At 39.2% G+C, this 25,572-nt stretch overlaps 1 protein-coding gene across 4 annotated transcripts; it reads left to right on the top strand.

The window, feature by feature from the left end:
* The first annotated feature begins 9,341 nt into the window (after window positions 1-9,341).
* Window positions 9,342-17,431, top strand: LOC149028912 (Rhomboid-related intramembrane serine protease family protein). 4 transcript variants are annotated; one of them, XM_089139342.1, is made up of 8 exons: window positions 9,342-9,527; window positions 9,926-9,997; window positions 10,084-10,633; window positions 11,914-12,133; window positions 12,449-12,614; window positions 14,160-14,330; window positions 16,671-16,825; window positions 16,996-17,431. In XM_089139342.1, exons 3-8 carry the CDS (start codon window positions 10,090-10,092, stop codon window positions 17,231-17,233), a joined length of 1,494 nt encoding a protein of 497 aa, XP_088995468.1. In that variant the 5' UTR covers window positions 9,342-9,527; window positions 9,926-9,997; window positions 10,084-10,089; the 3' UTR covers window positions 17,234-17,431. The 4 variants fall into 4 exon arrangements, with proteins under 4 accessions (XP_088995468.1, XP_088995474.1, XP_088995460.1 ...); XM_089139348.1 differs by having other exon boundaries at window positions 9,342-9,531; window positions 12,001-12,133; XM_089139334.1 differs by having other exon boundaries at window positions 9,342-9,531.
* The last annotated feature ends 8,141 nt before the right edge of the window (window positions 17,432-25,572 follow it).

The raw sequence follows: 25,572 nt of genomic DNA, 5'->3' as shown, positions 1-25,572 counted from the left end.
ATCATTGATTCTTGTCTACATCTTCCACACCAAGGTATGAATCACCATTCCACTCTCTATCCTACCATTTTCTATTCTTTTCTATTCCTATCTTGCTGATGAGACATTGGAGATGGTGCTGCAACCTTGCAACCACCACTCCAAGTGTCTACACATGATTAACCTATGATCTCCTTAGCCATCCATTGATGCTATGCCTCCATCTCATGCCTAGCATATGTATTCCCTAATTTTTCTATTATCATCATGCCATTTTGTACCAAACTGAGTTGTAGGGTATGCTATGTTCATGTTTATCACTACTATATGATTCCAATCGAATTTATATTAGTTCCCCTAGCTATTGCATGCCATTTCCATGTCAATGCAATCAATTCCAACTCATGCCATGATGTTTGTCACTTGAACTTGTTAGCTCAATTTGGGGCTTTTTGTTTGAACCATTGGATTGAGTAAATTTCTTGACTTATAGTGTCCTACTACTGTTGTTAAGCATTCCTCCAAGTTTCAGATTGATCCGAACATCGGAAAACCAATTTCGGATGAAAACCCCCAAAATCCACTATTCTGTCCCTAAGAGAATTTTGGTCGATCCTTTTGGTCGATACCATCGACCAAGGACCATCGACCAAAGTTGTTGCTGACAGCAACCTTGGCCAGTTTTGATCCAATTAGCATCCGAAACTTCCCAATTTCTTCTCTAACTTATTATTGATGTTTGTTTAGCGTCTTAACAATTCTTTTGGACTATTTCTTGGTATTCTCAATTCATCATCAATTCAACCCAAGGTAAGGATGGTTATCTCCATAAACATATAGATCATCAACTTATGATTTATGTTCTTATTTATGAATAGAATCTCTTGATTACTTTTAATCTTTATAAGACTGTTATATATGTGTTAGAATAGTAGTATTGAAATCTTTATACTCTTGTCATGTTACATTACTATTCTTGCTTAATTATGTCTAGGATGATTCATTTCAATATCATGATTTAACTTTTATGATAAGATGTATTGGATGCATGAAAGATGATGAACTTGAATATGTGATTGCCTACATATAACTTGGGATTGGGGAGTGTCCTATTGACACTTCTGTCCTTAGGCATCGGAGGGAGTAGTATGGGATGTTCTCCGATGGTGCCTATCGATACGCTCCCGGGTTATTGGATGACATACATAGGACTGTCTAGTTGGGTGGCTAGGTTTATCCTTTTCGTGTCAGACCCGAATCGGAAGAGCATTGAGACCAAACGACCAGTGGTAGTGTATGGTTGGATGGGCGCTCTAGGCCGGTAACCAATCCGGTAGGGGACATAAACCATGCTACAGATACCCGAGAGGGGCCATTTATTGGTAGGGTTGCAAATAGCTAGACCTGGGCTCACGGGCTCTCAAGATCGGTAACCAACCCGTGAGAGGACGTGAGAGGTTCCCGTTTACTATTTGTGGATGACCAATAGGGTTGATGAGTCCGTAATCCGGGATTACGCCGACTCTAGTGTGAAGGATACCGGAAAGGATCGCCGGGGGCGAGGAATGGACGTATCTGGATTTGACTTGACCGACTGAGTAGATGACTTGCATTGGGCTAGGCTTTAATGTGACATGCGCCAATACTTATACCAAATGGTGATGTGAGAAAGCGGTGACCGATCCCCTTACCATGGTTTTTGAGATGACTTTACCGATATTCCCCTGGCAGACCCAAGATATCTTGTATGATTGAGGGGGAGTGACTGACAACCTGGAGAAGTATGGTGCTATGACTTAAAGCATGTCTACCCTAGAGACTAGCATTTATAGAGTTAGAATCATATTTGCATCATATGTTCCATATCACATTGCATTATGTTATGTTCTGTATGTGTATGATTTCTAATTATGGAATAACTACCTTGCCGAGTTCTTTGAACTCATTCCTTTTGTACAAATGTTTTTAGATTATCCTACAGGTACCGAAGATTATGATGGCACCCCCTTCGAGACGGACTATGATTTCGCATACTACCCTTCGGGTAGTGGCATCTGTGAAGATCTGAGTGTTGGTGCCGAGGAGGATTACTATTCGCACCAGGGTTAGCCCCACAGTTTTGCGGGAGCGGCAGAGCTAGGTTTTCTTCATCCGTACTATTGAGGAGACTATTATTAGAGTAGAAGAAACCCTAGCTTAGTGCCCCATTTCCCTGGTGTATTTATGGAGTATTTGGACCTGTAATTAACTTGTTTGGACTTATCTTTTAGATACTTGGACATGTAATTAACTTTATCACACTTCTTTTCCGCTGCTCTGAGAGGGTGGTTATCACACCTTCTCTCACCTTTATGATTATGTTCACACTTTGATATTATTTGTTTTCCGCACTCTGATTTATTTAATCTTACCTTATTCATGATACTTAGTATTAGTTGTTTTTACCTTGATTATTATTGTTCATGATTATGTCATTGTGTATGTGGGAGGCATGGACCTATGAATCTTGATCCTTGGACTGTGGATCACATTCCCGGGTATTCCAGATGGGGTATTGGCTGGGTGGATGTGACATGGTGGGGTTGGCGGTCCAGTGGCAGAGATGGAAAACTGGGTTGGTTAGGATGGAGGAGGATTCAAAATCAGGAACTAGAACAGGGAGGGTAAGGTTAATAGATGAAGGGGAAGTCTTTAGGTGGTAAGGAAAAATATGTTCAATAAAAACAACGTCCCTACTTGTGTAAACCTTGTGAGAAGTGAGATAAAAAAATTTATAACTTTTTTGAGCAAAAGGGTACCCAATGAAAATTCCTGGAGAAGCATAGGGGTCAAATTTGTGCTTGATGGTGGAATGGTTGTGTCCATAACACAAACAACCAAAAGTACAAAGATAAGCATAGGTGGGGATTCTATTAAAAAGAAGTTCAAAAGGAGTTTTCTCTTTTAATAGTTTGGTAGGCAACGTATTAATAATGTGTGTGGCCGTAAGAATGCAATCACCCCAAAAATCTTGTGGAAGATTGGCCTGAAATAAAATGGCCCGACCAACATTGAGTAGGTGTCGGTGTTTGCGTTCAACAACACCATTTTGTTGTGGGGTGTCAACACAACTATTGTCACATCCACCCAGCCGGTACCCTATCTAGCATACCCGGGAATGTGATCCACAGCCCGAGGATCAAGGATCGAGCGGCCATGCCTCCCACATACACGATAACATAATCATGAACAATATAATCAATGTTTTAAGCAAGTAATAACTAGATGAAAATGGATAAGAAATAGATAACCAAATCAGAGTGCGAAAATTCATTAGGTATCAAGTATATATAAAGGTAATCTCAAAAGAGAGAGAGAGCGATCAGAAGTCACTCCCTCAGTAGCAGCGGAAAGTGGTTAATTAAGTTAAGTTACAAACCCAGTATCAAAGAGTAAATCCATAAACGATAACATAACATGTCCAAGTTCCAGAATGACAGAAAAGGGCCTAAGCTAGGGTCTCCTCCATCTTATGTATACACAAAAGAAACCAAGCATGGCCTCTCCCATAACAAGGTCGAGCTAATCCTGGTACGGAGGGTAATCACCCTCGGCACCTTCACCGTAGTATGAGGGATCCTGCTCTGCCTCGTAGTAGGAGCCATCAATGTCTTCAGTACTTGCAGATAAGTCTAACAAAAACAATTGCACAAAAGGAATGAGTTCCAAAAGAACTCAGCAAGGCGAGTCATTCCACAATACACAAATCATATGATACAAGTCATGATATGATGCAAGATGATATGAAACAATAATGCAATATGATTCTAACTCTGAGTATGCTAGTCTCTAAGGTAGACATGCTTTAAGCCATAGCACCATACTTCTTTAGGTCATCTGTCACTCCCCCTCAATCATACATGATATCTTGGGTCTGCCGGGGTAATTGGGTAAAGTCCTCACCAGAAACCATGGTTGGGAATTAGGTCACCACTCTCTCACATCACCATTGGTATAAGTATTGGCGCATGTCACGGCAAAGCCTAGCCCATTGCAAGTCATCTACTCAGTCGTATCAAGTCAGATCAGGATACTTCCCCTATGGCACCGACCAACTCGGTTCCGTATCCTTCACACTAGAGTTAGCGTATCCTATGGCTACAACCAACTCGGACTACGGACTCATCAACCCTATTGGTCATCCACAAGTAGCAGACGGGAAGCTCTCACGTCCCCTCACGGATATGACTCCTGGTCTCGGGCTGCCCGTGAGCCCAAGTCTAGCTATTTGCAACCCTACCAATAAATGGCCCTTAACGGGTATCCATAACATGATCTATGTCCTCTCACGGGGTGGTTACCGGTCTTGAGCGTCCATCAAATCACAATATTACCACGGGTTGTTCGGTCTCAATACCCTTCTGATTCGGGTCTGATACAACAAGGATAGTCCTAGCCATACATCTAGACAATCCTATGTATGTCATCCAATGATCCGGGAAAGCGTCGGTGGACACCTTCGGAGAACATCCCATACTATTCCCTCTGATGTCCAAGGACAGAAGTGTCGGTAGGACACTTCCCAATCCCAAGTCATACTTAGTCATTCACATGCTCAATCTCATCATATCATATATGATCAATAATTCATCATATAAACCAAGACATAATATAACATGACCAGTCATATATGTAATCATAAAGAATAATTAAGCACGATATTCCGAATGACATGTGACATAGTATTACTGATATAAAATGCATACAACGGTCATACATGGCTAAGGAATACACTAATGAAGTATATCTACTAAGTTTCCAAAGTAGCAGTAGATTCGCATAATCAGTGTACTTAGGGTAACAACCATCCTTACCTTAATCAAGTCGGAAATATTACCAAGAATAGCCCAAAAGTTAGTGTTTGTACCCTAGACAACACATAAGCAACATTAGAGAAGAAAACAATCGAATCGGAGGTCAAACGAAGTAAATAGGCCAAGGACAGAGTTGCTGTCATATCTTGGTCGATTGGCTGGTCGACTGTCAGTCGACCAAGCAGTCGACCAGAGCAAACAGTAACGGGCAGAAATGGAGAATTGGCCCGAAACTGATTTTTCGGTGCTCCAATCGATATGAAACTTGGAGGGAATGATCATGGCAATATGAGGACACTACACACTAAATTTCATCATGATCCAACGGTCCAAATATGAATACACAAATCGAAACCCTATGTTCCATATGTAAGACATCAAGAATTGAATTGGAATTGATTGTAATTGCAAGGAATGATGGGAAATCAACTAAAGGAATGATAAGAACTAAATTAGAATCATGAATCAATAGTAATTCAGACCTAACACACATCTACACATCAGTGTGAATCAAAGAATACGTTGAAATGAAAGAAATCATGGAGTTGCAATGTAAGTAATCATAATGGAAGTATATCATGGCAAGAATGAAGTGAGGTTAATGGAAATGAAATGGGGAGCTCATGGCCAAGTGTTTGCAAGGTTGCAGCACTTTAGCCATGGTCCCAAGAGTAGAAATTAATAGGAGATTGAGTAGATTAGAAGGAGAAGAAAAGAATCCATACCTTGAAACAATGATTGAGATGGAATGCCAATGATTAGAGTCAATATTCTTCACAAACACCAAGAGATGGCCTAGGGAATGTCACTCCTCATTCTCTGGAGTGCCAATGATTAGGGTAGACCTTCATTCACGAGTTCCAAAAAGGTAGGGTCATGGTCAAGATTTTTGTTATTTTTCGAAGTTAACAATTGCTGGTCGACTGGTCAGTCGACCAAGGCTAACAGCAACCTTAGAGTGTGGATTTGGAAGGCCAGACTAATCCGAATTGAGTTGGGTTTTCTCCTACAAGTCAATCAACAAGTCTAGTTTCAAGAAATACCTTCGGATTGAACACGGGAGTTCATTAGGTGCTTCAACTAATTCAATCTTCTTCGATGCGCAGATTCTCACTAAACACTGACAATGTGCTCAAGTAAGGGGCAACACTGTCAATGTCCATAGGCTTTGGATAAGCACCGAATCTTCAACTATGAGGGTCCACAAGTCTCTTCTACCTCTACTCTAGGTCTTTGGACCTACAACAGTACAAAATTCGGGCCGAGTCAGAGTTAGGATAAGGCCGAATTTTACAACTATGTTCATGGATAACTCCATGGTTGGAAAAAAAAATGAAGTGGTGGAGTGATTAAAAAATTCACAAGTATTATCAGTGAATTTTTTTTTTAATATGAAAATTGAATTGAATTTTGACCATTGCAAAAAAAATCATGCAAATGACCAAGTGTCAAATTTGAAGTTCATTAGAAAAAACCCAAGTATAGTGAGAATAGTCATCCACAATAGTCAAAAAATATTTAGGACCACATATAGAAGGAATATAATAAGGACCCCAAACATTGCAATGTAGGGTAATTTTTATCTGGACCCCCTGAGGTTTGACTTAAGTCACTTTTAACCCAAAGAAGATGATATTTTGCATCTGCCTCCCCTGAGGTTTACAAAAAAGTCAATGTAAGGACAGATCAATTTTTTATGACCAAAGTGCCCTTGTATATATTTAATTTGTTTTGTAATCCTACAGGTAGGCCATCGATTAGCATCACAAATATAAATTTCAATCCGACCTAATAAAAAACTAAGGTATGCTTGCAATTAGAACTTCTCTTTTTACAATTAAGGGGTTTCTTAAAATCTAAATTTATAGAATCAAACCCTTGGGTGAAACCAGGTGGAAGCCCAAGAGTCTTCACTCAAACTCATCGGCAGACTAAGAGTCTTCACTGGAGGTTTGGTTCCCTCTCGTTTCATATCTTTTCTGGTTTACCTTGAATTCCCGACGACCACTGGTAGCAATGAATGGTAAGTTTCAATGGTTAGAAAGCTTAAAAGAAAAACAGAGGAGAAAAGAGGAGAAATACGGTGCAGGACAAGAATTGCCTATCCTCATTAATTTCTCTTGCTTTTACCTACAAATCGCTCTCTCTTCTCCTTATTCTCTCACTCTCATTCTCACACAAAAGCTTCCATTTTCATCTTATCTTTGCAAATCGTCTTTTGTTTCTTTTTCTTGGCTACTCTGCAACAAAACCCAGGTGGGTTTTATCTAGTGTTCAACCGAGAAGTAAAACCCAGGTGGGTTTTCTCTAATGCTGCAATTTGGAATCCCTTTGCTTATGAGAAACGTGATCTGCAATTTGGAATCCCTTTGCTTATGAGAAACTTGATCTGGGTTTTAATCATTATCTCAAGCATTTTTCAGATTCCAGCAAAATTACTGCCACCAGCGTCCAAAGTAATGGTTTTGGCTCTTTTTGGTGGCTTGTTTAATTGATCTACACTATTGCAATCACATAAAGATATCAACAGATTCAACACCTTTGATGAGTTTGAGTGAGGATTCTTGGGCTTCCATCTGGTTTCACCCAAGGGTTTGATTTTGTAAATTTAGTATCTAATAAACCCCTTGATTGTTAAAAAGAAAAAGTTATAATTATCATAAAAATAAAAATTTAAATATATACAAGGGCACTTTGGTCATAAAAAATTGATTTGTCCTTACATTGACTTTTTTTAAAACCTCAGGGGGAGGCAGATGCAAAATATCATCTTCTTTGGATTAAAAGTGACCTAAATCAAACTTCAGGGGGTCCAGATGAAAATTACCCTTGCAATGTATTAGCCATAATATGACCGTTGGTGATCTTTGGATAATATGACCTTTGCAAATAATTTCTTTCCTTATGTACAACATGCCACATTTATTTTATTATTTACTTGATTGTATTATATATACACATGAAGAGGTAATACAAAATCACTTCCACACAAAATCTTCTTTACATGGTATCAGTTTAGGAGGATCCAAACCTTTTCAAGTGAAGCAAATTTTTTTTCAAGAGCAATGAATGATCCCTACGTTGTTGTTTTCTTTCCGCTACCTTTACAATGACGGATCCATCTCTCAATGCTCTTGATACAGCTGTTGTTGCTTCCAATGATGTTGTTTCCATCCACTTTGATGGTTCTTCTCCATATTTTCTACATCATTCGGATAATCCTGGTGCTATACTCGTCAAGCAGCTTTTACACGACGACAATTATCCCACTTGGAATCGTGCGATGCGGATGGCTCTTGAAGCCAAACATAATCTTGTCTTTGTCGATGGCTCCTTGCCTAAACCTGCCGCTGATTCTTTGGAGCTTCAAGCATGGACAAGATGCAACAGCATGATCCTCTCCTTGGTTGCTAAATGCTCTCTCACCTGATATTGTTAATAGCATTCTCTACATCTTTATTGCCCATGAGGTTTGGGATGATCTTCGTGATCGTTTTTCACAAAAAAATGTTTCTCGAATTTTTGAGATCCGCCTTAGCAGTTATAATCATCGTCAAGGAACCTCTTCTTTGGCATCTTATTATACTATTCTCAAGGGTTTTTTGAACGAAGTCGACTCATACAATTTGTTCCCGCCCTGCACTTGTGGTCTCTTGTCAAAACACATTGATCTTCACCAACAAGATCACGTACTTGAATTTTTAATGGGCCTCAATGATTCTTATTCTTCTATTTGAAGTCAACTCTTTTTAATAGAACCCTTGCCTAACATTAATCGTGCTTATTCTCTTCTATTGCAAGAGGAGCGTCATCGCTCCCTCCATAAGTTATCGAATCCATCATTGCATCAATCTGCTCTTGCAACCACATTGTTCCTCGTACACATTCTAAAAATGGTAAGAAGCCTATGTATCAATGTGAATATCTAACGGTGATATTATGGCTAATACTAATAACATAAGCTCTTTTTTTTTTTAAATAAATAATAAAAAAAATTGGAAAAAGAAAAAAAAAAAAAAGGAAAGGCGACGCCATGAGCATGCTGTCCCGTTGGGCCATGAAGTGTATATTTACCACCGTTCTCTCAAATGAAAACGTTCACATCTCCTTCGTCGAAAGCGAGAGCTCTGAACTCGAAACAGACGATAAGTACAACCCCACCCCCACCCCCTTGTGATTTGCATCTCTGCTTGGCCAGATGGAGTGATTTGGGAGTATGGGTTTCAGTAAGTTAACTCTTAAATGGAAACTCCCCAGGTCCCAGGTAGGCCAGCACTAAAGCTTTGATCTTGGCGTGGGGTGGTAGGGCAACAGGGACCTGGGAGATTCTGAAAGTATCACTATATGGCCTGATTTGTCGTCGTAAGCCCTCAGTTGTCGATTTATTGTAACATTCGTGGGACCAGAGAGTATCATACGTGTCAATTGCCAAATGGGCCAGCGTGGATAAGGCAGCACCAGTCGGATTTCTTGTCTGCTCAGTTGTTGATCTATCCATGGCCAGTCAGCCATTATAATTGAAATCTCTCAGACCAATTAACTTAACGATGGAACTTTACACTATCTGTGTTTGTAATTCTCTCAAATCTTGTTGGTCAAGGAGAACATTGCTTCCGTTGTCTACGTTTTGGTGAGGGATGTGAGCTGAAATCCTTTCAAACAACCTCTGCAGCTTTTAACTTCCTTTCCTTAAACGTAGGTCTTCTCAGCCTTACTCTTTTCGAATTCGGATGCATGTATATTTTATTTGAAAATCTTTCGAATTTTTCTTTTAAAGAAACTTATGAATTGGTATGTATTTGGTTCCAGAATAAATTCTATCTGATATATATAGCATTACTTATTATAGGTGATCCTCATCTTCGTATTCATTCTGAAATGCGGCTCTTTACATAAATATCAGACTAAAAGCATCCTTAAAAAGTCTTGTAGTTAATCTGTTTGCTGTATGGATGGATGCCTGTTCATGCCAAATGCAGTAATTTCGGCATGCTTTTCAGACAACCATGTCTGGATAAAGGCAAAGCCCATCTACGGTTTGTTTTACAATTTCTGATTCTAATTAGCCTTACATTTTGGTTTCACATACGCAGTTTAAAGGAACTTACAGTTTCATTCTCTAGCGCTTTCCTCTGTTGGCAATCAAGCAGCTAAAAGAACTGTTGGTAAGTAAAGATGGGTTTGAAGCAACAGCTTGCGGTAAGTATTGGACGGATGGTAATTACTAATACAATTTTTTTCTAACTTTCAGACACATATGGCTGTTGTTACACTAGGGTCTAAAATATTCTGTAGAGATCTTGTTCTATCTACTTCCAGAGAAGTAAGAGAAGACAAGCGTGTGTATCATGTGAATTATTTCTGTACGAAAGCAAAGGCAAGACTAGGAGATGATATGTTTTACATGGTGCATATCCAGAGGGTCATGCAACTTCAGACCTGTGCTAAGTCATCTTCTCTTCATAGGGCATATAACATGAAAAGTGATCCTAATTCTGCTACTCAAAATGATTCACAAACTGAAAATTTGCACGAGTTCCCCAATGCACCAGAATCAAGAAACAGAGAGAGCCATCTGAAAATTTTGGACTCCTATTTTAGCAAGCTTCAACATGAAGGAAGTCAACAGAAAATCAACTCCATGTGTTCGAGTGATTTTGAAGCTGTTGTTCAAGACAATAAGATGGAGCCTTTGTCAAAGCTTCCCCAAAGAATGGTGAAATCTATTGCGCAAGATGGTCGATTCAATGCTAGAAACAAACTTGGCTCTCTTGATATTTATATCCGAAAGCTTAACAGAGGTAAAGATCTTAGATCTTTTGCTGACAAGTATAATTTTAGATAGCCAAGTTCTTTTAGATGTGTCTCTTGTAATTCCTACCCAGATTTGATTACTTTATAGTGCTTCTTTTCCTTATGTTTTATATTGTTTCATTTTAATTGTTTTCCTGCAATAAAAAAAGAAATTGAGTTCCAAGGTCTGCTCTGCATACACATGCATAGGCACAAATGAGAAGATTTTGACTGCTTCCAGATGAACATTGTGCTGGTAAACTACATGAAATCTGTCCTTAATGATTCTCAAATGGACATATTAATGTTCTATTTTCTCTTCTGTCTGTGTGATAAAGGTTCAGCCATCTCTAAGAGCCTCTGTGGAGAACCCATTGTTCATATAGTAGATATAAATGTGACTAATTATTTAGTATATCAAGGTGCTGGTGGATCGATTTAAAACTAGGAAGGATAAAGTAAGGGATAATAATATTAGAGCTGGTTTGGGGTAGCTTTGGTACATGATAAGCCACAAGAAAGTCATGTGGTGGCTTGTTCATGTTCAACAAACGCCTTTGGATACTCTAGCATGGAGGGAGTGATTTGGGGCAGATTGAAGGAACTAAAAAATCGAAAGTAACTAGAATGATCTTTGGAGAGGTCATGAGGAAAGACATGCATAGACTAGCTCTTGATGCAGGTATGATCTCGAATGGAGCTGAGTGGAGGGCAAGCATCCCATTAGCCTACCCCATTTAGTTGGATAAGGCTTAGTTGATGTTGAGTTTTGGTGAATTTTATTTTTTTGGATTCCAATATACAATTCAAAGGCTGCCAAATGTGTTGGTTTTCCCATTGATCAACACAATCTAGAGTGCAAAATATTCGATGCCAAATAGATTACCAAGGTGAGTCTAGTCCTAATATTCAATAGAAACCGCTCGGGCTCAAGAACCCTTTGCTAATTTAATCCAATTTAATTTTCACAGATGTTCTGTAATAACTAAGACTGTAACTAGAATGCCTTAATTCTGTAAGGGATCAACAAAATCAAAGTCAATATTTACTCAACGGTATCAGCACCAAAAATATATTTAGTCATGTTAAGTTGTAAACCCAATTCTCTTAGTGATGTGAGGTTGCAATGTATTTTGGGCTAGCCAATTATAGACATAAATGGACCAGGCTAAGGCTACTGTTTCAGTGATGCAACATAGATGCATTAGATCTCTTCATCCACAATCTTAATTTATCTGGTTCTTCTTTAGCATTATTATAAACCATTCTAATTTCTTGTCCATTACAGACATGGACATTCAAAAGAATAGTAAATCTGGTAGTGATGGCCAAGCTACTGAAAGAAATCTGAAAGGGGTACTCTACCATGACACAGAAAAAGATGAAATAGCTGAAAAGAGGAAGCTGAACCTTGACATGCAGTTGGAAACGAAGGATGATTGGAGTAGTCTACAGAATTCTCATGGTCTACTACAGCCATATGATGAGACCTCTGATCTATATTTGATGTAAGCCATTTTCCTTTCTTTAATTTTTCCCAACCTATATTACTATGTCAGGAGGGGAAGGTCTACTTTGTTGGAGTGAGCTGAGTGGCCTTGGCTGGGTAAGGCTGGCTTTGTTCCCACTCTCCTCCTCACGTATTTCTTTAAGTTTGCGTTAATAGAATTTTAGTGGCTCCTCAAATTCCTGGATAATATTCAGACTAAAAGAAGTACTTTGTTTATATGGCAGCTCTGTTAAATTATGATTTAGTCTCATAGGTTCTTTCAGTATTCAAATAATTTTGCGCTGGCTAATGCCTTCATATTGCTTGGTTTCAGAGGTATATTGGCTTCTATAAATATTGCGGTCTTTATTTTTGGGATAGCAAGTCCTGTCCGGTATTCTGATGTGGAGCTTTTGTCACTTCCTCTACTATATGGTGCAAAGATAAATCAGTTAATTATGGTTGGAGAGTGGTGGAGACTTGTGACACCTATGTTTCTGGTACAGGATTGACTGGGTTCGTGTTTCTGTGTCTAAACTTTTTTTTTTGGGCTGTTTATCTTATTTTAACATATTCAGTTGCAAGATTTATGATGATTCCCTAGATTCTTGTGGATATCGAGTTATTGTTGATTAGATTTATGGTTATTTGATGTTTGGTCTTCAATATTTCAATCTCCACTGAGTCTTATGGTCTATGCAGTCTGCTTCATAAGAAAAGGCATTACCTTTCTGAATAGAAATTCATTTTTGAGTTCTGAAATTGTTTATGTCCAATGAAAATTCAAGCATCACCTAATCAATTGAGCTTTTGTTTTGCATGATGAAGCCTGTTAGTTCCTGAAATGTATCATGGGCCACAATTCTTAATTACTTAATCAAACTGCAAGTTCCTCAATGTGGCATTCATCAAGAATAATGTATGAAAAAAATCCACACTTGCAGGTATAATCATTCATGAGAAGTTAACGGAATAGGGACCAAAACAGTTATATATCTTTTCAAATGTAGAAAAGAACTCCTTGTAGGACCATTGAGTTTAGACCCGTAGATCAGTAAGAAAATTTTCATTTTCAACAAAAAATGGCAAGAACAAGTGTTTCAGGATAGAAAATAGGACAGAAGAAGAATCTGGAAGAGTAAACAATGAGAAGTTCAGGCTGGAAAATTGGGAGAAAGAAGAAGCTGAAGGAGCGAGTGAATACACCCTCCTCTTCATATAAGGTTATCTGTAATTGATGTGGGCACTTGTCATGAGTAATAATTTAACATTTAGGAGGTACATCATGGAATTGAGGGATAATTGATTCTGCAGGAAATCCTTTGAAGTGCATATGAAGAAAAAGTAGTTACAATGGCAGCTCCAAGAGCGTTGTATTATTGTCCATGTCCTGGGGGAGGATTCTCTAAAAAGTATCATTACTTGTGAAGGACTGCTTGGATCATAGAAATCTGTTGTACAAAAAGGTTTAAAATATCCCTGTTTTTACCTTTCGTTATATATTTTTGAAATGCCCATCAACCTGTAGTAGAGATTTTATTATTCAGTACATGACCTGGAAGCTGAGATTTTAATTCAAATCTCTATGGGTGGGGGAAAGATATCTATATGTGATTTGGAATGTTTTAGGGAGAAGGCAGTGATATTTTAGTCATTATTTGAAAATTTCAAACGTTAACCATTCAATGCATTTGACCATGTTTCTTGCTTTACATTTGAATGCTAGTTCCTTTGTGTCGATGAAGTCAAGTTAGTCTCTTCACCATGCCATGTCTTCTTTGCTACGAGATAATTTCTCTTGACGTACTGATATTACTATTATTATTATTCCTTTTTCTTTTTTTTCTTTTTTTTTTTTTGGGGGGGGGGGGTTAACAAACTTGATGTACCGATCACAGCACTAGCATACTAACATGAGCATCTTGCTATTTGGGTCATTAATTGATCATTCTCAGTTCATTTTATAGACACGCTAAATTCTTATGTCTACTACAGTCTTGTAATGTAGATTGTTTTTCCCCTAAAAATATTCTTTTTTTGTGCAGCATTCTGGATTTCTCCATGTTGGGCTTGGTTGCTGGGTGCTTCTTTCTTTTGGGCCTCAAGTTTGCAGAGGATATGGCTCTTTCACATTTTTCTTGATATACATACTTGGAGGAATTTCTGGAAACTTGACAAGTTTCATTCACACTCCTGAGTTAACTGTTGGTGGAACAGTAAGCAACACTGCCCAATGTGTTTTTCTTTTCCCCATCTTAATTTGGTTGCAACTTGCTGACTTGCTGTGCAAGAATTTTTGTATTATTCTTATGTCAGTTTGATATTGTATTAATATGCTCTGCTTCTTTATAATTAACAGGCTGCAATAAGATGGTGTGTATTTATTATGGCCATTAGTTTCTTTTGGTAATTTTATTATGGACATTATATAATCGTAGAATAGCAGTGAGTCTTCCTGGATTTGTTGGATGTCTGGCTGTAGTAAAGATTTTATAGGTACCATTGCAGGAGAAGAAAATGCTTCCAACTATTATCATTTGTTTTTTATTTTTGGGAAAAAGATAGTGCGATTTGACTAGAGAAAAAGAAAAGATGAACAAAGAATTTTAGAATGGCCAAACCAGACTAATACAAACCACAGAGCCTGATTGGAAACCTCACCATCAGCATTTCCATCAGCAGGGTAACAAATCACTACACCTAATGAGGGAGTCCTAGGAAAACAGAAATATAGCTTTTGGTTGTGTACCCACCAGTAATTCATCCTGATGAGAGTTGCAAAAACCACCCTGATAGCAGAGTTTTCATTCAGAAGTCTATCCTTGGCCAAGAAGTCTGCACTTGGACTGTTTCTGTGAAGCAATGTGAAATTTTCAGGTTATAGCAGCAATGTATGGTGTAGAATGTTAAGCTGTTAAAAAACATCATATAGATAAACTCACTGTTGCAGAAATGACGATGCTAAGATGCATGAGTGGCAAAATAGGTAGGATGAGATTAGGAATGATCATATTAGAACTGGTAAGCTATGAGCAAGTCATTTGAGGTGGCATGGCCACGTTCAGCAGAGGCTTGTAAATGACCCTGTATAGAGAAGTGATATATATAATCCAGATTGAAAGAATTAGAAGAGCTAAGGCAGACCTAGGATAACCTTAAGAGAAGTGGTGAGAAAGAATATGCATACCTTAGACCTTATCTCTAGCATGACCTAAAACAAAGCTGATTGGAAGGACATAATCCATGTAGCCGACCCCATTTAGTTGGGACAAGGTTTCTTGTTGGTGTAGTAGAAGCAATGTATAATTGAAGAGAAATCCTGCTAGGCAACGCAAGGGATCTCCTGGTCCTTAACAGGCATAACCTCAATGGAGGAGTTGGATTCAAATCCATAAGCTTTGAGAGCCCAATTCTCTAGCTTTATAAAAGCTTGTAACATGACCTACTATCTGAGCTCCATCATTTGTTTTGCGACCCATAATTCTTTGAAAGAAAATATTACATTCCCCAAATTATTTCTAAAAGTACCTCCTACACTAGATCTCCCAGGATTACCTAAGGAGCGCCAATTGACATTTAGCTTCAACTGATGTCCTTAAGTCTTGCACCAAAAGGCTTCAACAAATATGTGACATTGTTTAATAGGCAATCCTAATCTTCTAGGGCACATCATGTATGAAGTAGATGTAACGACGCCTTTAAATTTATGTTCACATCCTTGAGGTCACCCAAATTTGAGCTGAAGATTGGGATTCGGATTCGGATTGAATCTTACAATGTACAGTCAAACACTTGTTAGTCCCAAAGATTTCTATAATCTAGTCTTGTATTCTGATGATGGTTCACATTATATTGAAATTGCACTTCATGGGTCAGTTCTTCATAACTTTTTATATCACAGACTGGTTTAATTGTTTAGATTATAGAATAAAACGTCAATTGTAGTATGTATAGATGTATACCATGCTTCTTCAGATTATTCTAAGCAGAAAATAATATGCAACTTTCTTTTGTGCGTGTGTGCTTTTTTATTTTTATTTTTTTGGGGTGGGGGTTGGGTGGATTACTTTTAATCAATGCACGCTAACTTGGATCTCTGAAATTCAAGAATTTGCTGTATACCTATGAGTAGCATGCTTGTTCAGATATTCACCCCCCACCAAAACTGCTTGTTTTCAGATAATTCCAAGCAGCAAGTGAGTACATATTTGGAAAGAAAATCTACTTCATATTTTCAACCAGTGTGCACTAACTTGGATCCAAGTGATTACATGGTCACCTGAAATTCAAGAATTTGTCCCCAAGCAAGTGCTTTCAACCTTCTTGTTCATGAATTATGTGCTTCCATGCAAACCTATCCTTCACTAAAATGCGTAGACCCCAATTACTCTTTTTTCATAGGCTCTTTCATGAGCAGCATGGAATTAGCTCATAAGTGAAAGAGCTGGGGAGGGGTTTCTGCTTCCTGTGGTAGTGGGTTGAAGGTTATTTTCTTTACAGAACACAATTGGCGATTGTTTCTAGCTTTATCAGATAATGTTGTTGCATCTTATCAGGATCCTGCCTTCGCTATGATTGGGGCCTGGATGATCTACCAGATTCAAAATAAAGAAGCCAATGCAAAGGAGGTCACAGAAAGTCTGTTTCAGAAAGCTGTAATTGCAGTGGCACTTAGCTTTGTGTTGAGCAATTTTGGGCCAATTGATGACTGGTTAGTTTTCTGCTCCTTTCAGTTTGAAATCGAAGAGAATTCTTTTTTTGGTAAAGAGAAAAATGTTTATGACTTTGAGATGTGAGATACTCAAATTGCATATTTGAAGGATAGGAAGTGATTTCAATTGGTTAATCATAAATGCTATCTCCGAATCATTCTTTATTCAGGACACATTTTGGCGCAACTTGTGCTGGTATTGCGTATGGCTTTTTCGCATGCCCAACCCTCCAGCTGGATGATGCATCTTCAAAGGGTGGCCAGGAAGAGGGAATCGCACTTGTTAGACAATATGCCAATCCTTGCAAGTCCGTTTTTGTATTCATAATCTTCCTCATGGTTTTGAGCTCCTTAGTTTTCTTTTTTGAACCTCCTGTTGACACAGTAGAAGTCGTCAACCTTGAGTAGAAAAGGATCACTAGTAATCGCAAGCAAGCTCACACATTGTAATATAACAATGTGAGGATTGAGGAACACTAGATTGAAGCCAAAATATGAAGAGTAATGTTTAGAGTCATGATTTTGTACATACAGCAGCATTAAGAATAAGACTACGTTGGCTATTTCCAGATATCGGCAATGCGGTGTCATATTCATTGATTTTTTGTTTTTTGGGTTCTTTGTCCTATCATTGATTGGGAAAGAAAGAAAATTATTTTCAGTTAACTAATGAAAATTTATATTTTTTTTTGGTAATCAGTCTTTCATTCAAAGACAGAAGCCGAGGCAAACTGAGTACAAAGATCAATAAGCCAAGGAGAGGAAGATGGCCAGACTGTCTTGCCTTGAAGAGACATGGCCTTCTTGGCTAGAGAGTGAGCAATAGAATTCATCTCCCTAGAGACATACTTGAAAGAGCAAGTAGAAAAGCTTTGAGTTACAAACAAAATATCCGAAATGATAGACTACACTTCCACAAATCTACAATCTGCTGAGTGGTCTAGACATTTTATCAAGGTAGCACAGTCAGACTTGAAAACAATATTCACCAACCCTTCACTTACTGCCCACTGAGCTGCATGTAGGATAGCCAAGGCCTTCGCTTCAAGACTATCCTTAGAAAGGACTGGGGAAGAGATAGCTCCCAGAATCTTCAAGCCTCTGTCAAAAGTTATAAATCCCACGCCACCATTCACATCATCAAGGGGGAGGGCCGCATCACACCAAATATGGGATTCCCATATATTGCCCGCTGAGAGAGTTGGATGAATTTCATGATTATTGCCCCCAGTCACCGGAATAAACGAGATGGGCGCCATTAGTGTTTGAGTCACATTCCAAAATTCAGCATGAGCACTTTGGGCCTTCATCACTGTTTCTTTTGGGCTTGGGCCTTTGTCTCTAAATGTGACTGCATTGCGGGCTAGCCAAAGACCCCAACAAACAAAGGCAAAATGGCTAAAGTATTTCCTCCCAATCTCCCTAGATGGGAAGTTGATTTTCTCCCATTGTTTAATAACTTCTGGGAGAGAAACCAATTGGTCTTGGGGAATCATGAACTTCAATCCGCTTCCAAACCAAACTGCTTCTGCATAGGGGCATTTGAATAACAAATGGGCCGACGTTTCAATCTCTTTGCCACATCTTCTACAAAGTGGATCAATTTGTATTCCTTGGTGAGCAAGGCCACTCCCAGTTGCCACACTTTCGGCACTAACCCTCCATAAAAAATTTTAGGGAGCATTTTGCATGACCAAATTCTTTTCCAAACTCTCTTTGAAATCATCTCCCAATCCTTTTTTCTTGAAGACGTGGGCAGACCTTGCATAGCATGATCTCTTTGATTGAGTAAAAGATTATAGGCACTCTTAGTGGAAAAAATGCCATTGCTAGCTCCACCCCAAATTTGTTTGTCCTAACTAGGCATAATGGGAATTCTTTCCTTGAGTATAGCCTCAGTATCACTTGGGCTGAACCATTGTTTTATTAATTCCACATTCCAAGATCTAGAATGTTGGTTCACAAGTTGGACCACATGAGAAATTGGGCAGTTTATGGGCTTTGAACCTAATATCTTAAAGTTCACTTTACCTCTAATCCAATTACTTTCCCATGGATCAATTTGATCTTCGGAACCTAATTTCCACATAAGCCCATCTTTCAAGACCTTCAATCCCACCATGATACTATGCCAAGCCCATGATGGGTTATGGCCACTTCTTGCTTCTAACAATCCACTTTGAGGGAAATATATTGCCTTCATAGTTTGGGCCCACAATAAGTTTGGTTCTCTCTTCAATCTCCATGCAACTTTACATAGTAAGGCCCTGTTGTGAAGTATAGGGTCCCTTAGACCTAGCCCACCATTCTCTTTGGATTTGCACATTCTAGCCCAATAGATCCAATGAATTTTATTCTCATCTTCCTTCTGTCCCCAGATAAAATTGCTCATAGCTTTTCAAACTGCATCATGATGACTGTTTGGAAGAGAGAAGTGAGAGGCTGCATATGTGGACAAAGAGGTAGCCACTCATTTGATTAAAGTCACCTTTCCTTCAGTAGAGAGCAGGTAATTTTTCCACCCCTTGATTCTACCACAAGTAGAGAGGCTTTTAAATACATCCTTTTTTGACACTCCAATCTCCGACGGGAGTCCAAGATATTTTGAGGGCCCCGAATTGTAGGGTATTTTAAGCACTCTAGAGAACCATGTCTTGAATCTTCTGTGAGTGTTGGGGCTAAAATTCATTGATGACTTTTTCAGATTTATCTCCTGACCACTTGCATTGCAATACAGATCTAAGCAATTCTTCAACTCACTCACCTAATCACGTTTAACACGAGAGAAAAGTAGACAATCATCAGCAAATAAGAGGTGGGAGATGGGTGGGGCTCTTCCTTTAATGCTTATCCCCTTTACAAGACCTTCTGTTTCAGCATTCCCTATAACAGTCGAGAGTACCTAGGAGCATATAATGAAGAGGAAAGGAGATAGGGGGTTGCCTTGTCTAATTCCTCTGGTGGGTGTGAAAGAATTTTTCTCTATGCCATTTACCAGAAGTGTGTAAGATACCGAGCAAATACATTCCATAACAAGGGATACCCATCTCTCTGCAAACCCATCTTGAGCAAGACCGCCTTAATAAAAGGCTATTCCAATCTATCATAGGCTTTCTTCATATCTAATTTTAAGGCTAAGAACATAGCCTTTCCCTTCTTCTTGTTCTTTATGTGTTTATGTAGTGGAACATCTCATGAGCAATGAATATGTTGTCTGAGATTAGTCTGTTTGGGACAAATGTTGATTGGTTGGGGGCAATAATACCGGGCAATAGTTCCTTCAACCTTTCTGCCATTATCTTGGTGAGAATTTTCACCACCACACCACATAGGCATATGGGTCTAAAGTTCTCAGCCTTGTCAGGGTTTACAGTCTTAGGGATAAGACATATGAAGGTGCGGTTGAGGTCTTGGTTCAACTTACCATGCTCAAAGAATTCAACAATGAAAATTGTAAATGTTATCTTTAGTAATGCACCAGAACTGTTGATAAAATAAGGGGGGGGTACCCATCCAGCCCTGGGCTCTTTAATGGACCCATATTTGCTAAAGCTTTGTGGACCTCTTCTTGGGTAGGAACAGTGCATAGTTTAGAATTTAAATCATTAGGAATAATGCACTCTACCTGCTGTAGGATCTTGTCCAAAGCTTCATAGCTAACCCCTTCGAGGTCCAGGGCCTTCTCAAAGTGTTGCCCAAGGTCCATATATACCTCTTCAACAGTCTTGGTCCATTCCCCATTGCTCAACTTGAGTTTCAAGATCCGATTTTTTTGCCTCCTTTGGAGTGTAGAAGTATGAAAAAAAGATGAGCTGCAGTCCCCTTCTTTGATCCAATTTATTCTAGACTTTTGTATCCATAAAATATCTTCCCTTTCAAGTTGCTCCTCTAATTGATTTTGGAACGCCGCTTCTAATTTTAGATTTTCTTCAGAAGTGGGTCTACTTTGCAACACAAGTAAACGATTCTTTAAGACAGCAATTTGTGTTTGGATGTGGCCAAATTTTTCTTTATTCCACTTTCTTAAACCCCCTTGACATCTACACAGTTTTTCGAATAATATCTCATCTACAGTACCCTCCACTAGTTTAGACCAAGACTCTTGAATCACATTCTTACATTGGTCGCTTCTTAACCAAGCAGCCTCGAAGCGAAAAGGTCTATGCCCTTTTGTGAGACCTCCCTCTGTGTCCACAACAATTGGATTATGGTCTGAAGCAAATGTTGGTTTAACAAAAGCAACAGTGTCTTCAAACTTCAATCTCCATTCGGTGTTTGCAATTGCTCGATCCAAATGGACACGAATCACATTAGATCCATTTCTCTTATTGATCCATGTGTACACAGGCCCATTTGCGCCTTATCAATACTGCACTCAAGGTCCAACTTCAAGATCAAACAACAAACAAGTTCTTCTTCACCCAAAACAGACAGGGTGTCTAGGTTAGGGCTTGGGCTGGATTTTACATTCCTCCCCCCTTAAAATAATTTTGTCCTCAAAATTGGGATAGTACTTGGCTTCTAAAGAGATGGGGATACTTCACTTTCATCTTGACTTCCTTCTCCCAAAATATTTCCTTTGGGGGTAAACTTCTGTCCCAAAACTTCTTCCCAATGAAACTAGGCAAACTCATACGGCAGAGAATAAATCAAAACAATGCATATGGTATGTATGCAATGCATGGGTAAGGAATAGATTAACAACAGGGAATAAAGCTAAGAGTAACGTACCGGTCACAACATTTTGATTCAGGTCTAACTCGCTCCCAACTAAGCTATACACTTTACCGGTAGGAGGGGCTTGAATTGGCTTCACAACTAAAGTAGCTTGACGACCTGATTTATTAGGGCATAGACGGGCAGGATGTCCTGTTTATTGGAAAAAGTAATGGACAAGCTCTCTCTGTCATAAAGGTTGCACAAGCGCTAGAAGTTTGTGGGTCACTGGCCTTGGGTTTGCATCGATCAGCCCGAGGTTTGCATTCCCAACACCTTGTCCCATAGTCCGGGGATGAAAAGTCAAGGTGGGATATGGTGCAGGTCTGGTGAACTTCCAGTCAGTCCTTTCAACATAACCGAAACTTCTACTCGGCAGGGATTTTAGATGACGAACATTCTCTCTCTCAGCTTCTTCAACTTTCTTCGAATTTTGCACTATCTGAGCATAGCTCTAAATTGGTAAGATGGTGAGATATGCCTTGATGGAGGGTCTAAGTCCTTTGAAGAACTTCTTCGTTTAGTTCTATCTGCCTTCAAGGATTTTTTAGCAAAGAAAAACAATTCTTCAAATTTTTGTTGATACTCAAGTACAAAAAGGGGACCTAGCATAAAAGCCATGAATTCCGACTCTTTCGCATCCCTCACAGACTCAGGGAAATATTGCAAAAAGCTTCCTAAAATATTTTCCAAGAGATACTGTCAGCATACAAGTCTTTAAGGATAGGACGGGTCAAGTTCCACCATGCATCAACTTCGTGCTGGGAGCTTCGCACTTCAAAGCACTGCAAGTTTCGAAAGGCTTTCTCTAATTCCCTCAGCCACTTATTAGGGAATAGAGTATCTTCTGTCGCTCCAATAAAAGTCAAAATTTGCAATTTCAGAAAACTCTCCATCATTCTGGTATGAGGAGTTCTTGCTAACCTTTCAGGATCTGGCATAGCAGCAAGGTTAGGGTTAGGTGAGATTTCACATATAGCTTCCTCAGAGGGTGAGCAATCTAACATGCACTTATGCTGTAGTGAGCGCGGGCTAGTTCCTCGTCGACATAGAGGATGTAGCCTACATGGTAACTCCTAAATAGATTGATTGTGAGGGGACTATGATGACTCCAGTCGATGAGCATGAACCAAAGAGCATGCAGGAAGCTCTTGCAGGAACAAGTTCAAAGGAATGGTTGAAAGCAATAGAGGAAGAGTTAGAGTCGATGAGAGTTAACCATGTCTGGGACTTGGTTGACTTACTGCCAGGCCGAAAGGCAATTGGGAACAAGTAGGTTCTCAAAATCAAGAGAAAGGCGGATGGATTTATTGAGAGATTCAATGCTCGTTTAGTAGCTAAGGGCTACACCCAAAGAGAGGGCATTGATTATGAGGAAACTTTATCCCCAATGGTCAGGTTTGCATCCATCCACCTTATATTAGCCATTGTTACTTAGATGGACTTGGAGCTTTACCAGATGGATGTAAAGACTGATTTTCTCAATGGAGAATGTGAGGAAGAGATCTATATGGACCAACCTTAAGGTTTGAAGCTAAAGAACTAGAGCCTGAAGTGTGCAAGCTCAAGTAGTCCATATCTGGCTTAAAGCAAGCATCTAGAGAGTGGAATGTGTACTTCCACCAAGCTATGGTGGAAAATGGCTTTTTCATGCTTGAGGAAGACCACTGTGTTTAAAAGAGATATGATAGTAATTATGTCATTTTGACATGTATGTAGATGACATACTCATGGCTAGCAATAACAAGGAGCTATTGGAAACCATTAAGAAATGGTTGTCCTCCGTATTTGTTATGAAGGACATAGGTAAAGCAAGCTATGTGCTTGGTGTCAAGATTGTTAGAAATAGGCAAAAGAGATTATTAGGTTTATCTCAAGAGACCTATATTGACAATGTCTTGAACAGATACTAGATGCACAACTGCAAACCAATGAATACTCCAGTGGAGAAGGGTTTGCATTTGAGCCTTGACATGGGTCTTAAGACTCCAGAAGAGAAAACCAAGATGGAAAGAGATCCATATTCCATGCTATGATGTGTATTGGGCCGGATATTTGTTATGTAGTGGGTTTGGTTAGTTAGTACCACTCAAACTCAGGCATAGAGCACTGGAAAGCAGTCAAAAGGATGTTGAGATATCTCAGAGGAACGAATAACTACATGCTGTGTTACCAAGGATTGGATTTGCGATTGGTTGGATATAGAGATGCCGATTGGGCTGGAGACATTGATAAGCGCAAATAAACCTTTGGATATGCTTTCTTGTTGAATGGCAGGGTCATTTCGTCGTGTAGCAAGAAGCAGACTTGTATATCACTCTCTACCATGTAAGTAGAGTATGTGGCATGCTCAGTTGTGGTACAGAAGGCTGTTTGGTTGAGGAGGTTTCGACAATATACTGGATTTGTGTTGACATCCAAAGAGCCTGCCCTTGTCTTCTGTGATAGTACAGTGGCTTTTAGTTATGTCAAGGACCCCAAGTATCATGGAAAGACCAAACATATACAACTGATATCATTTTGTTAAAGACATTATAGCAAGGAAGAAAGTTGTACTTAAGCACATATCTACTAGTCAGATGGTAGTTGACCATCTTACCAAACCTAGAGCCAATGATGTTTTTATTTCTCATGTAAAGTCCTTGGGTTTGCGTAGATTGTGACTTATTTTTGTACTGAAACTTTCTTATTATTGAGTAATATGAGTTCATTCCAACATTTATTTTTCCACTTTCTATGTGACTGTGGTCTTCTAGTATAAAACTTGATATCTCAATAAGCATGAGAATGACTCACTCAAATGAGCATTCGCCTTTGGTGCTTTGGAGGCGAGCAGAGATGAGACGAATTGTGTAGGTCGATTCATAATCATGTTGTCGCCTTGATTTGGAATCAAGATGAGTTTCTCTATTGTGAAGAGAATCGACATGAATGTTCCTACTATTCATGTTGCCTATAATAGCCAGATGCGAGTACTTTATGTGGCACTGGGCTAGCAACAATAAAGAAACTCGGGTTAAGTGCAAGAGGTGCGACTACACTATGACCTATATGGTATTGGGAGAGACATACATTCTATTGTGTATAGAATGCTCCACCATAGCACGTATATCATACTATGTGTGCTTAGCGATCATTGGAAATGAGAGGATGGATCCCTGCTCCTTTCTCATTGTGTGAGTCCTGGACCTTATGGTCCATTAGTGTCCTTAGTGACTTTTGACGACATCATTAAATGAAGGGTTGATGCGGCTACTTTGAGGTGTTACCTATGGTCATGATTGATTCGACCTAAAGGGGCATTACTGAAAAAGGAGTCAATCCCAAGTGTAGTGATGGTTTGGGGCGAAATGAAAGGTTTGATTCAATTGCACCCTAAAAGTGTTTGCTGGCGCCAGTTGTATTTGTTACAGTAGTGAATATATTAAGGATGAGAAAGTGATCTCTCAGAGGGATCGAGATACCTTTTGTCTGGTGAGTTTGAATAAACCTAGGACATTGTGGTATTCTAATGCTTATATGATGTGTTTCTTTGAGTGATGCTACCATTCTGGCCTTTTTGGAAGGTTTCTAGTTTGGGGCTCACAAGTGCAGGTATATCACCAGTTGCATGACCCATTTGCCAGTATGACTCGTGGACGTTGGTGTATGGGACACAAGTAGTCTATGTATCTAGGATACATAGTAGAGAAATCAAAATATGTATATATGGGATATACATATGTGTCTGGGACACACTGTGATAGAGAGATTGAATGTGTATATCTGGGACACACTGTGACAGATAGATTAACACTTGCCCTTGTGCAAGTGGGAGATGTTGGCATTTATTAAATTAAATATGCCCAAGGGAAAAATTGGAAACTCACTTTTGGGTGGTTACAAAATATAGGGTTATATTTAGGTAACCGCCGCATCACTAAAAACAATTGCATTACGGCATTCGTGAGTTTTTGGAAAAACGGCTCTCGCTCTCGCTCTCTCTTTCCAAGAAACACAGAAAGGAGGAAGCTTTCGAGGACCTTCTCCTC

The sequence above is a fragment of the Hakea prostrata genome, chromosome 1 (genome assembly GCF_041222555.1).
Source record: "Hakea prostrata isolate BN-2017 chromosome 1, UWA_Hpros_2, whole genome shotgun sequence".
In the NCBI taxonomy this organism is placed as follows: domain Eukaryota; kingdom Viridiplantae; phylum Streptophyta; class Magnoliopsida; order Proteales; family Proteaceae; genus Hakea; species Hakea prostrata.
The sequence above is the reverse complement of the archived record's forward strand: the minus strand, read 5'-3'. Positions and strand labels throughout refer to the sequence as shown.

Excerpts from the sequence above, each read along its gene's own strand:
- LOC149028912 (XM_089139342.1), top strand. The coding sequence starts at position 10,090 with ATGGCTGTTGTTACACTAGGGTCTAAAATATTCTGTAGAGATCTTGTT. Across the intron at positions 10,634-11,913 it reads TATCCGAAAGCTTAACAGAG|ACATGGACATTCAAAAGAAT; the intron begins GTAAAGATCTTA and ends TGTCCATTACAG. Across the intron at positions 14,331-16,670 it reads AGTTAACTGTTGGTGGAACA|GATCCTGCCTTCGCTATGAT; the intron begins GTAAGCAACACT and ends GCATCTTATCAG.